The sequence below is a fragment of the Castanea sativa genome, chromosome 5 (genome assembly GCF_040712315.1).
Source record: "Castanea sativa cultivar Marrone di Chiusa Pesio chromosome 5, ASM4071231v1".
Classification (NCBI taxonomy): domain Eukaryota; kingdom Viridiplantae; phylum Streptophyta; class Magnoliopsida; order Fagales; family Fagaceae; genus Castanea; species Castanea sativa.
Genome location: NC_134017.1, coordinates 29,464,319 through 29,478,234, shown reverse-complemented (window position 1 = coordinate 29,478,234; position 13,916 = coordinate 29,464,319). Strand labels below are relative to the sequence as shown.

The 13,916-nt window shown below is 32.7% G+C and overlaps 1 protein-coding gene across 1 annotated transcript; it reads right to left on the bottom strand.

The window, feature by feature from the left end:
- Positions 1-6,289: 6,289 nt before the first annotated feature.
- Positions 6,290-12,012, bottom strand: LOC142635036 (potassium transporter 5-like). The gene is made up of 8 exons (XM_075809254.1): positions 11,845-12,012; positions 11,487-11,712; positions 9,015-9,263; positions 8,769-8,819; positions 8,304-8,564; positions 8,023-8,190; positions 7,678-7,932; positions 6,290-7,269 (listed from the first exon to the last, which is right to left on the bottom strand). Exons 1-8 carry the CDS (start codon positions 12,010-12,012, stop codon positions 6,290-6,292), a joined length of 2,358 nt encoding a protein of 785 aa, XP_075665369.1.
- Between the last annotated feature and the right edge of the window lie 1,904 nt (positions 12,013-13,916).

Genomic DNA, 13,916 nt, shown 5'->3' with positions numbered 1-13,916 from the left:
TTCTTTTTCTCACATTGTGCGGTTTTCTTACTTTTTTTTTCCTCACATTTGACGACTTCATCCTCACATTATGCGGTTCTAATATCACATGTGACAGTTCTTTTGTCACAATGGATGGTTACCTTACTTTTTTCTCACACTTGTCGGTTTTATCCTTACATTGTGCAGTTCCAACATCACATGTGACAGTTCTTTTGTCACATTGGGTGGTTCCTTTACTTTCTTCTCACACTTGATGGTTTCATTCTCACATTGTGCAATTCCAACATCACATGTGATAGTTCTTTTGTCACATTTGGTAGTTCTTTTACTTTTTTCCTCACATTTGACGGTTCTATCCTCACATTGTGCAGTTCCAACATTACATGTGACAGTTCTTTTGTTACATTTGGTGGTTCCCTTACTTTCTTTTTTTTTTTTCACATTTGACGGTTTCATCCTCATATTGTGCAGTTCCAATATCACATGTGACAGTTTTTTTCTCACATTTGGTGGTTCCCTTACTTTTTTTTTCTCACATTTAACAGTTCCATCATCACATTGTGTGGTTCCAAAATTGTTTTCTAAAAAAATTTGTTTTAGTTTAATCTGTTAGTTTTATTTTCAATTATCAATTAAGATATAACTTTTTATAATTTTCTCAGTATTAGCTTATATGTAATTTTAATATTTTTTTTCTTTGTACTATTTTATTTTGGGTCATGCTAACGAGTGCTCTTAAGGTAATGGTTAATAGTCCATTTCAAGAAAGTTTTAACACCACTTTTATAGGAAATAGAAAAAACTGTCAAAACATTTATTTTTTTTTTTCTTTTTCCATAAAAACTTTCTTTAAATGGATCCTTTAGCATTTCCCTTTTTTTTTATATACCTTAGTTTTTTTAAAAAAAATTTTACCATTTTACATAGTCAATTAAAAAAATTCATCTAGAAAAATTATTTAAATATTTAGGAAATTTTTTTCCTCTTAAAAGGGGTGTAAGAAGCATTTCTTTTTTTAATTCTAATTTGTTTTTCTAATTAATAATTAAAGAAAAAAAGATTGAACTTCAAACAATTCATATATATATATATATGCCATATTTCGCTTATATAATAATAATAATAATAATAACAATAATAATTTATTACAATGTTTATGCCAATATTACTGTGTTATGCCATATTTCGTTTTTTTTTTTTTCCTAGTAGTACTGTGAACGTTATCTAATTCTCTAACAGAGAGTAGAATTTGGATTTAAATCCATATATGTTCCAACTTATTGTAAGGAAAAAGAAAAAGAAAATTAAAAAGAGAGTCCAAAGATTATTTTTGAAGACATATTTATGTGTCTCTTACCATATATTTTTTTAATGAAGGAAAGTAGGCAACAACTTGTAAATGATTCTTCATTCTTATTAAGTTGATATACAGTGAAAGAAACAACGTATACGTATTTCTTTTTTTGTTGCAATATATATAGGTTTATTTTCGTATTTTTGTTTTATTTTTAAATGAATTAATCCGTTGCAACATTGTAAGTTGTAAAATAATAATCTTCCTCCTACAAACTATGAAAAATCAAACCTATATATATAATTCACTTGTCAAAGGATGAAAAAGTAGTATCCTCCACAATGATTTGATCGATGAGAATTATAAAATTTTCATAGTAGACTAATAATGTAGTCCACTAGAGAATTGTATAATTTTTCCTGATGGAAGTCTCATTTTCAATACCCAAAAAGGCAGTAGTATAAGATCGAGATGACCTTAACTTCCTTGGCTGTTGGACAAACAGAAATGGCCTTTTGCCCTTTTGACAATTCCCTTAAATCATCCACAGATTCTGAAACTTTCTGTGGACAAACGCACATTGTTTTTCGTAACAAAGGGAAAGATGTCCCTGGTTTTGTTAATTTCTTTACTATAAAACTTAAAACCATGCACTCGACTGAGTCGACTCCTGGCCTAGGCGCTTATGAGTTTTGACTGTTCTACTTTTGTTTTTGCTAATGATGCGAAATAGAATGCGTAGTAGAGTAAGACCCCATTTTACCGTACGTAAACCTTTACATATGTTTATGTTAATGTTGTTGTATGATTGCAAGTAATTGAATGATGAGGGGAAATACGAAAGAGAGAGAATACAAAGGATTACGGTGAAAAGCTCTTAACAGCTACACATTGTCTATTATGACAATGAACTTAATTTAAGATTTATATACTGGAAAATATTTGACTAATTCTCATCTAATCATATATTAACTCAATATTAAGTTGCATGTTCTACAAATACATATATAGGGCTACAATTCAATTAGGCCACTTGGACTATAATACATCTAAGAAACTTCCTCCAACTAAAGGTAAAAAGCATGAGTTTAGAAGGTCGATCTTGAATGTAAAAGTTGACCAGTCAATTGATCAGCATAGGTGTCACATCGGCTACATTGTCATCTTCATGCAACATGGGGCATTAGATATATTATGGTGGAACAACAAAACTTGTGACCTGGGTCGATGGCAGGGGCAGTGATTTTTTTTTTAGCTTGAATCGTATATAGTGGCTTATGGATTTGACAGAAGACAAACAAATTTTTGAGAGCCAAGATCAAATTTTGGCTTTGATAACATGTTAAAGTGCTGTGTGATTATGAGTAATTGAATGATGAGAGGAAAAATGAAAAAGAGGAGCAAACACGAAGGTTCACGTAACTCATCTTGACAAACTACATCCTTGATGAAAGGTCTTTAATGGCTATATATGTCTGTTAATCTCTTGTGCTACAGTGAACCAAATATAGTGTTTATATACTAGAGAATATTTAAATAATTCCTAGACTAACCATATATTAATTCAAAATTAAGTTACTTGTTTTACAAGTGCATGCCTACAATTTGTTTGGGTTACTTGGGCCATAATATATCTAACAACAAATATAACGTATTATTTGAATTTATTAAATTTCTAAAATTTTGTTATATTATATTATATTATATAATAAACTTCAATTTCCTTTTTTTTTTTTTTTTTTGGTTTAGGGACCAGTTTATACTTTATAGGCTCCAAAAAAAAAAAAAAAAAACTATAATACCACTGTACAAATTATCACTTCAATGCTGTTCTTTTTCTTTATGATAAATTTCTTATAGCACAAATTAATTCCTGTTCCTCTTCCTTTTAGCTTTACCAAAAAAAAAAAAAAAAAAGGAATACATCATACAACAATTCCCTACCTCGTTCTCCGAAAGACCACTTCATTGTTTTCCAAAAATTCCAGCTTCTCTCATCCTAATTTCCTTTTTCGGTCTTTTGGGCCAATGGGCTTCCATAATCTCTTGTAATTTCACTCTAATTCTCTAAAGACAACATTAACAATTAATCAAAGAAACTAGTTTCTTTTTTATTTTTTTTTATTTTTTTATTTTTATGACTTAAGAGATTGTTATGGAGGAACTTTAGTGTTGCAATTTTTTTCACAAGTTTGTCACAACTTTATTACGTGGTGACTCATAAATGGTGAAATCATGGACCTACATGGACTCACTATTTTAATTCTAACACTCACGAGTCGCCACGTAATAAAGTTGTGAAAGTATTTGTGACACTAGACTTACTCACTGTTATGTGGTTTATGTTTCAATTCCGCAGAAATTCAAGTTGATTTTCTTGTTATGATATGTTTATGTTAAGAAAAATGATATATCCACAGTATTTTTACAATATTTTTATAACAAATCATAAGTGGCAGGTTGTTATTGGTTGTTATTGTTGGGGCAAAAAAGTAATCTTCGTGTTAGGTTCAAATTTGAACCAATAACAACTAACCACCTGTGATTTGTTGTGAAAATGCTGTAAAAATTTTGTGGACGTAGCATCTTTCTTATGTTAATTCCAAAATAATTTTGGCAATGACATTAGGATTTACCGTGGGTGCACATTTTGCAGATGTAACTGGAAACGAAATCCCGCATAATCTTGATGATTATAAATTATAATTGTTAGTTTGAATTGCATGGTCAATGAATTTTATCTTCTTATCGTCTGTCCAAGAATTTAAAATAAAATTGAAAGAGAGAAGAATGCCTTTCACATTGAACGAAAAATCACATTTGGCAATTGGCACCACCCAGATGTTGAGACTTGAGTTAAACAGGCAGCATTATTAAACAAATATAGTCATTCTCTCACACACATTCAAAGTTTATTTAAAAAAAAAAAAAAACAATGTAGAGTATATATAATTGTATCTAAAAATAGAAGTGAAATTTTAGAAAGTTGTAATATATATAGGGACATTGGGCCCAGTAATTTATGAAGGATGACCCAAGAATATCTTTTGGGCTAAAAGCCCAATCCGAGGACATCAAGTGATTTAAGGATGTGTGAATGTACCTCATAAAGAAAATACTAGGTAAATAAGCGATAGTGTCTGAATAAATATGTCCGAGGAAGACTGTGTCCTCGGATAATGAAGCCGAGGTAATAGAAGGGAAGGTTTAATATCCCTAGGCTATGTTATAGAAATTCCTATGGTTTCGGGAAGACACCATACACGTGGAAGATAATAGAAAGGGCGGTGGAGTATGTAAGATAAAGCTGCTACCACCGCCCCCGCATTAAAGACTCTGCAATTGATATGCTGGCTGCATTAATGGAGAAATGGGACCTGAGCATGAGGTTTAGAACTTGGTCCTTGTCTCCAGAAGACTTCAGGGAAATTGGATATGACAAGTATCTAAACCAGCGTTATAACCATGAGGTGGAAGATGAGAAGGGAAGGAAGAGAAGGTATAAATAAGAGAAGGGACCTTCGGAAGAGGGGAGGGCTTTTCTTTGGAGAAAAAAGAAAGAATAGTAGATGACAAATCTGACTGTCCAAAATTGTAATCTATTTTGAGAAGCAGTATTATAAACTATCCTCGGATTATGTCCGAGGAGGAATTTTCATTCATATTCTTATAGTTAACTCCCTATTTGTGCCATTGGGCCCAAAGCTCATTTTTTCTTTGTTGTTTAAACCACCTTTAAAATCTAGATTTCAAGCCCACTCTCTACAAATTTATTGTAAAAAGGCCTTTCAAGCCATTTCCCTTCTGATTGTGGGTCGGGAGCTCGAATTGTGTCCTTACAATATATAAATAATAGGTTCCAGTTAGTTTAACTGATAAAGTTTTTAGATGGTTGTATAAGAGATTTGTGGTTCAATTCCTGCCTATAGCAGAAACTAATTGGTGTTTTGGTCTAATAATAAAGAGTTATCATCAAGAGCGGACTCTATAGGTTAAAATTCTCTATAAAAAAAAAAATCTTGTTGAGCCACATCATCCACTTATTTTCTATATTTTATTTTCTCTATTTAAACTTTTCTTTCCCCTATTCTAAAAAATTTAAAAATTAAAACTCTTTATCTCCCTATTAGTTCACACCTATTTTTATACTTTTTCCAATCATTTTCCTTCCTTTTTACCTTTTTATCTCCTCACTATTCTCTACTTTACCGTTACAATTCATTCCTCTTTCTTATGTTTTGACTTTACTTCTTCCCATTTTATTTTGTATAAATTTGATATCATTTTTCTAATTCAATCCATATTCCCCCCCCTTCCCCCCACCCCACAAAATTGTGAATACTCTCTCTCTCTCTCATTAAGGTTGATGGTTCTTTTCTTTTTTCTTTTTTTTACTGTGTGTTTTTTTTTATTTAATTTCCCATCAAAAAGTCTTCTCTTTCTCTTTTATAGTTTTGTTTAAATTTTGATTTGGGTTAATACTTAGTTTTATTTTTTTTAGAAATAGGAATTTGAAAACACCTACCAATTATTTGAGTAATAAAATATTGTAAAGTATATTTTTTATTCCTTTAGTTTCATTTTAATTTTGGCTAAGATAACATTGTAATTTTGTGATGAGTTTTGATTATTACGATAATTTTCTTATTCTTTAAGAGATGAGAAATTTGAGTAATAAATTTGAAATTTATAAAATTTAGTTGTATATTAGGCAATATAATACACTACAATAGAAGTTAGAAGAATATAGTTCCCCGTGAAAAAATATTAATTAAACGCATCAAAAAAAAAAAAAATGACATTTGTAGAGATAAAAAGATAAAAATAAAATACTTGTTGAAATCTTTATAAAAAAATAGACAATACTTGAAATAATTGTTATTTTTTATATATTACATCTCATGATATAATATTTATATTCTGACGCATCGTGTCTGTCTGTGGCTAGTTAAAAGAAAAATCATAGGCACATTTGGTCTTGTTACAGTTGCACACCTCCACAATACCCTCTAATTAAAGTTCATAAATCATGCCCACCTTTAGCATTCGCTTGTGAGGAATGTCAAACACTTCATTACTCTGTCTCAAATTTCTCGTCAAGAAATTGTAAACATAATCTATGAGGATTCTCTTGCCTATACTAGCCCCTTTGCTAGCAACTACTTCACCCTCACCAATTAAGTGAACAACTCCTGAGTTCCAAGCCTTGTCCACTTCCCCAATCTCTCTCTTCACAACCTCTTGTCCCCTAACTTCTTCAACTTCCTTGACATCCTCAGTGTCACTTAGTGCCTCTTCTTCTTTGATTTCCTCTACTTGTTTCATCTCATCATTCACTTCTCCATCCTCCTCGTCATTATTGAGCATTCTTTGAGACATCCAAAAGTCATCACTAATGTACTCTTTCAATCTTTCTACCAAAATCTTCTCAAAGGACTCCTGCTCATTCCGCACATCTATGTATCCATATCTCACAACACACCGGAACACGTTGAGATCTTTAGGCTCTAAGCGACGAAAAAGGAAACGCTCTTCAAAAGGAACCTTGCTTATAGGTAGTGTCTTGATGGAGACGAAAATGAGGACTGAGTGCAACGCAGGCACATTTTCTGCATAGTGTTTGAAGATTGGTGGGATGCCATGAACAAGTTCTGAGTAGAACAAGGCAAGCCTTGGTATACGACAAAATTTTGTGTCATCAAGTATTTCCTTTAACTTGTTGGCAGAAACTTTGTGCTCAAGCTCATAATTGTACTTCCCTCGGAACACATTGTTCCAAACAAACATTATAGTGATTAGAATTGCCGCAAAGACTAGAGAAAGATATCCTCCTTGGTCAAATTTGTAAAGAACTGAAGTTAAAAAGAGAAGCTCTAATGCGCCAATGATAACAATGTAGGAAATGGCGAATATTATGTGGATTTTCCATATCATGATCATGATTAGAACTAGGAAGGATGATGTGAGGGTCATTACGAAAACCACTGCTATCCCTGCACGCGGTAAACAACTCATCAATTGATACTCATATCTCATAGATTGAATTTAAAATAAAAATCCTCAATCTCACTTTTTATTTCATTTTCATTTTATACTCCATCAAATGTAGTATGTTGTGTGTCTTGAAAAAAAAAAAAAAAAACCTCGTGTGATTTATAATAGACGGAAAGAAAGTATGGTAGGCTATAATTGATGGAGTATAACGTCAAACACAAAAGGTGTGATAAAAGATTTTTTATCAAAAGGCGTGATAAAAGATTTTTTATTCTTTCAAACTCTTGAATTTCAGCATTCTAAAGAATAAATAAGTAACTAGCTAGCATATTATTGAACATAATATAAAAAAACATGGATGCATAGTTTAGATATAGTTAAAAGGAAAATGTGAGAAAATAAATTACCGTAGGCATTGCCAATCTTAGCCGTGGTCCTGAAACCCAAAGTAACTCCTATGCAAGCCAGCATAAGAAGGTAATTGATTTCTGGTATGTAAACTTGTCCTGCATACTTTGCTGATGTATGTACTATTTTCACACGAGGGAAACACCCTAGAGAGAGGGATTGTTGGATTATAGAGAAAGTCGCTGAAATCATTGCTTGACTTGCTATGATTGCCGCCAATACAGCCACCACAAACATGGGCCAATATATAGCTTCTGCATCATATTCAACCACTTGAACAAGTTATACTCTGATCACACACCAAAACAAAAAAGAGAGAGTAACATAAAAATGCATTGCTGTACTTGGTATGGAGCTGTAAAAGACATCTCCGACGAGTTCATTATTTTTGCGAAGAAAAGCAGCTTGTCCCGTGTATGCCAGAACGATAGCCGGGTAGGTTAGACAGCACATGCTTATTTGTATGGACGGAACTGTGAAGTGGCCTAGATCAGCAAATAAAGCCTCACATCCTGCATATTTTACAAGTAATAATACTTCATGAACATGCTTAATTTCCAGGTAATCCAAAACAATAAGATAAAAGGGTATTCGTATCTAATATATATGTAAAAGAAATCGCAACCTGTAGTGCAGAGGACAACGCCACCAAGAGAAATCCACGCTTCTTTTTTGTTCCTCCGAAAATATTCTATAATGTACTTTGGATTTACGGCTTTGACAACACTTAGATCAAATTTGAGGGTATTGTATATGCCAATGCCAAAAATGAGTACAAACCAAACGCAAAGTATGGGGGAAAATGTATAACCCACTTTATCAGTTCCAAATCTTTGAATCAAGAATAGGAGGATCAAGATGGCTACTGAAATCCAAACGATCAAATCTGTATATATATACATATATGAAAAGAAAAAAAAAAATAATCATTTTACCATTTTTATAACACTAATAAAAGATAGAATTTGATTATAATAGTTCCACCTGAAGTTGTATTGACTGTATTACAGATAATCTAAATTGACTAATTAGAACTCGGATTCTAGTTTGTAGGAGCTTTATATTGATAGAATGTTGAATGGCTACTTACCGTCTGTGATTTTAGATGTGGCTTCCTGGAGTCCTCCCACAGCTGACAAAACTGTCATCACATAAATGGAACAGTGAAGACTCGTAATTTTTTTTTCTTTATTAATTAATTCCGAAGTCAAATACATAATGAGAGAACAAAGAGATAAACACTAATCGATGTATGAACTAGTAATGGAAGAACAGATGCACCACATGCATGGCTTTGCAAGCACTATTTTAACAAATAAAAAGTGAATATGTAAACCTGAGATACAAGGAGTGAGAACACCATCTCCTATCACCATGGAAGTTCCAAGCATTGTGGCAAACAGTAGGAAACACTTAGCAAAATTGCTCTTCTCTAGATTAGACACGAGCCACGATGCCCTTTTCTGACGGCCATTTGGCAACTGAAGCCGGTAATTTGACACGTCATGATCCTCAACTTGTTGATTTGGGATCAAACTCACCTTGGCATACCGGCATATTAGAGAGTACAAGGCAAATGTCCCACCTGAAAGGAAAAAAAAAGCTTTCTATTATGTTCAAGTGTTACTATACGTATATTATAGCTCAACCTTAATATTCAGAAATCAAAATGACACTTTGTAAAAATTTTGAAGTACGAGCAATATATCTTAACCTTAATATTATATCATAAGAGGTTAGTTCAAATTACGCTCACATCTAATCACATGTACAGATCAAAATTGATATATATTTTTTTATATAAGATAGAAATTTTACTCTAATGTGTATGAAGCTTCTTTCTAGAGATTCGAACCCTGACCCTTCCCCTTCCCACACCCCACACCCCACAAGTACTTATACTTGTGGAGTGACCATATCATTATCTAATTAATAACACAACCGAGCTTCATTGTCACTTAAATTGAGATACAAAATGACATTAAGCATGTAATTTATAGTTAGGACCAAGGTTATCATGATTGAGATCCTACATAAATTGGTGAGAGGGTTTGAAGATCAGATTATAGGATAGGCACAATGATCATAAAATCTTATTTTTTGATTAAAACAAAGCTTATAATATATATTAAAGAAACATTGAAAAAGAGAGTAATTTTTGACACAAATTAGCGAAAGTACTAATAAAAAAAAAGTACTAAATTACAAATAAATAAAGTTCAAAGTTTAAAAGTTACAATTCGTAAATACTAGATTCTAAGTTAAACAACTCAAAGCATACATAACGTCTCACATAAACTACTCAAAGCAAATAACAACGTCAATACATAATGTATCACATAAATAACACAAAGCAAATAACAATGTTTCAAACAACAACACAAACACACTCAATTATCAATACCAAAGTTTTAGTTATCTTGGATGGGCTCCTCAAAGCATGGTTGATTAGTATAAAAAACTAGGAAGCACGGACACGGCGCTGGATGTGCCGCACCCGCATCCGACGCGGCGTGACGCGGCGACGCGCGAGGGACGCCGCTGCTCGCGCGTCGGGCCGCGTCGGCCACGTGTTATCGTTTTTTTTCCAGCCGACTCGCGCCGACGCGGCTTGAATCGCGCCGACGTGGCGCCGATTCGAGCAGATTCGGGCCGATTCGGCCAGAATCGGTCTGTTTCGGCTGTATCAGGCCGTATCGGTCTGCGACCGAAACAACCGAAACGGCCGAAACATGCCCGAAACGGCCGAAACAGGCCGAAAATCATGTTGCAACAGCCGAAATCGACTCTAAATGAGACCCAAAAACCCTAAATCTATCCTTCCTTAATTTTATTTTGAATATTTGTTGCTTCTTTTGTGTTTTCTTTTTGGTTTTGTGTTGTGTTTTGTGTTTCTTGCTTTTTTTTTTTCTTTGTTTTGTGAATCAAGGCATAGTAAATTAGTAATATGTTTTTTAAGAATATTTTAATAGTAAAAATATATAGAAAATATAAATAAAAATATTTTTAATAATTTTTTAATTGCTGAGTCCCACCGCACCCGCACCCACCTTTTTCAAAAATTACCGAGTCCCGCACCCGAACCCGCACCCGTACCCGTACCCGCACCCGCACCCGTGCTTCATAGATAAAAAACCTCCACATTATTGTTAGTAGAATTTTTTTTTAATCACCTTCATTGTCAATGGTCTCTCTCACAGTGGCGTCACTGTCGGATTTATCAGCTTCTCGCACTCACCTTAAACTCTCTAGTAGTCTATTTTCTTTTCTTCTCTTTTGTCTTCTTTAATTTGGTTTATTAGGTTAAGGTGATGACTGATGACTGACATAAGCCTCAAGGTTTTATTTTTGCTTTATTATTTAATGTTTTTTTAATCAATTCAGGTTAGGGCCACTAAGCTTATCTATTTATTACATTTTTTTTTTAATCAATTTGGGGTTTTGAGGCTACATTTGGAGGGCCGAGATTTTTTTTTTTAATTTTCCTTTATAGCATAGGATCTTTAGTATTGCCATGAGATCAGAAGCCTATAAAATCCTAAGATCCAAATAGGGATCCCAGACAAATTTCACTTTAGTAGAGATTCTAATAAGAATCTGGACATTGTAAGGATTTAGAATTTTAGGATTTTAAATTTCTAAGTTCCGGATCGGGATACAAAAAACCAGGGTTAGGACCACTAGTTCTTAGCTTCTTCCTTCTTAAACAATCATTGTTTGAAATATATATATATATATATATATATATATATATATATATATATATATATATATATATAGAAATGATTGGTTGTTAATTAGATCTTACCTTCGCCATTATCATTGGCCCGTAAGACAATGAACACATACTTGATGAGAGGGATTAAGGTGAGTGTATAGTAGATCAATGAAAGTACTCCCAGGATGTCGTCGTTATGCTTAATACCATCAGTGAATGTGCTCGCATACACATATAGTGGGGATGTGCCAATGTCTCCATACACCACTCCAATACTTTGGAATGCTAGGTTCAATATCACTGACCACTTAAGATCCTAACAAAAACAAAATCTAAAATGTCAAGTTATAATCATGCAATAAACGTTGTTGATTGTGCAAACAAAATTAAGTTAGCGGTGTCTCCATAAGTAAATATATGAATTATAGGTAAATTCCTGTGGGAAGACCTTGGAGTTATGGCCATTATGGTGATCAGAAATGCCGTCAGATTCTTCCATGTCCGACTCATATACACGCAGCTTTTGGCTTGAAACTTTCTTCTCTTTGAGCTCTTTAATAACTTCCTGCTGCCTTACTTCATTAATTACGGCTTCTTCTTCTTCGTTCATTGACATTTCTGCAGTCCCAGATCTTCTGATGATATGCACAGTACACTTTCTCTTCCTCTGGCCTTAATTTCAGAGAGGGATGTTATGTTCAAGGGCAAATGGGAGAGTTCACACTTATATGGTCTGTTCATACCACGAAAAAGGTGATCACAAAGTTATCCTGAATCCTGATACTTGGGTGCTTCCTTCTTTCAAGGACACGTATTTCAAGCAAAATGGAAAAAGTCAACTTCATCACCCTTGAATATATTTTTTTCATGGACCAAGTGTCGTAGAAGACCTCATTTGAAATTTTAAAATGTGAAAGTTGCACTAGCGAAATACTAGGTGCTGTTTTTCTAGACCCAACTATTTTAGTTAGAGCATTCTCGTTAAGAATTGTAAAAAATTTAATATTTAACATCTCAAAAAGTTATTTTAATCATTTAAACATCTCACTTTACAATACACTTTTTTTTTTTCTTTCTTTCTTTATGTTTTCTTTATTCTTTCTTTATGTTTTCAAATAACTACCACTCATATAATGTATTCTGTACCCAGTAACTACCATTAAAAAAATTATTATTTTTACAATCTTACTATAGTGGGCTGCTAGAGATATCAGCTCATTGCAGCTAGATTGCAAAATTAATAGGATTTACAATTCTTTTTTTTTTTTTTTTTTTTTGAGAAACAGGATTTACAATTATTGATGGAGTATGCTTTTTACAAACTTAATGTTAAAATTTAGCATTTATAGCATTTACAATTCTTAATAAGAATGCTCCCTTCTTTCAAGGACACTTATTTCAAGTAAAATGGAAAAAGTCAACTTCACTGTTGAATTTTTTTTCATGGACCAAGTGTTGTAGAAGACCTCATTTGAAATTGTAAAATGTGAATGTTGCACTAGCCAAATACTAGGTGCTGTTTTTCTAGACCCTACAATTTTAGTTACCCCCTTCTTTCAAGGACACTTATTCGAAGTAAAATGGAAAAAGTCAACTTCATCACCGTTGAATTTTTTTTTTCATGGACCAATTGTTGTAGAAGACCTCATTTGAAATTTTAAAATGTGAAAGTTGCACTAGCCAAATACAAGGTGTTGTTTTTCTAGACCCTACAATTTTAGTTAGTGCATTCTCATTAAAAATTATAAAAAATTTAGCATTTAACATCTCAAAAAGTTACTTTAATTATTTTAACATCTCACTTTACAATACACCATTCTTTTTTTTATTATTTTTTTATGTTTTCTTTGTTCTTTCTTTATGTTTTCAAATAACTACCACTCATACCATATATTCTGTACCTAGTAACTACCATTAAACAATTCATTTTTTTTACAATCTTGCTATAATGGGCTGCTAGAGATATCGGCCCATTGTAGCTAGATTGCAAAATTAATAGGATTTACAATTCTTTTTTTTTTTTTTTTGAGAAACAAGATTAATAATTCTTGATGAAGTATGCTTTTTACAAACTTGATGCTAAAATTTAGCATTTATAGTATTTACAATTCTTAATGAGAATGCTCCCCTTCTTTCAAGGACACTTATTTCAAGTAAAATGGAAAAAGTCAACTTCATCACTGTTGAATTTTTTTTCATGGACCAAGTGTTGTAGAAGACCTCATTTGAAATTGTAAAATGTGAATGTTGCACTAGCCAAATACTAGGTGCTGTTTTTCTAGACCCTACAATTTTAGTTGCCCCCTTCTTTCAAGGACACTTATTTCAAGTAAAATGGGAAAAGTCAACTTCATCACCGTTGAAATTTTTTTTTTTCATGGACCAAGTGCTGTAGACGACCTCATTTGAAATTGTAAAATGTGAATGTTGCACTAGCCAAATACTAGGTGCTGTTTTTCTAGACCCTACAATTTTAGTTACCCCCTTCTTTCAAGGACACTTATTTTAAGTAAAATGGAA

Excerpts from the sequence above, each read along its gene's own strand:
- LOC142635036 (XM_075809254.1), bottom strand. The coding sequence starts at position 12,012 with ATGTCAATGAACGAAGAAGAAGAAGCCGTAATTAATGAAGTAAGGCAG. Across the intron at positions 9,264-11,486 it reads GGCCAATGATAATGGCGAAG|GTGGGACATTTGCCTTGTAC; the intron begins GTAAGATCTAAT and ends TTTTCCTTTCAG. Across the intron at positions 8,820-9,014 it reads TCTCACTCCTTGTATCTCAG|TTTTGTCAGCTGTGGGAGGA; the intron begins GTTTACATATTC and ends ATGTGATGACAG.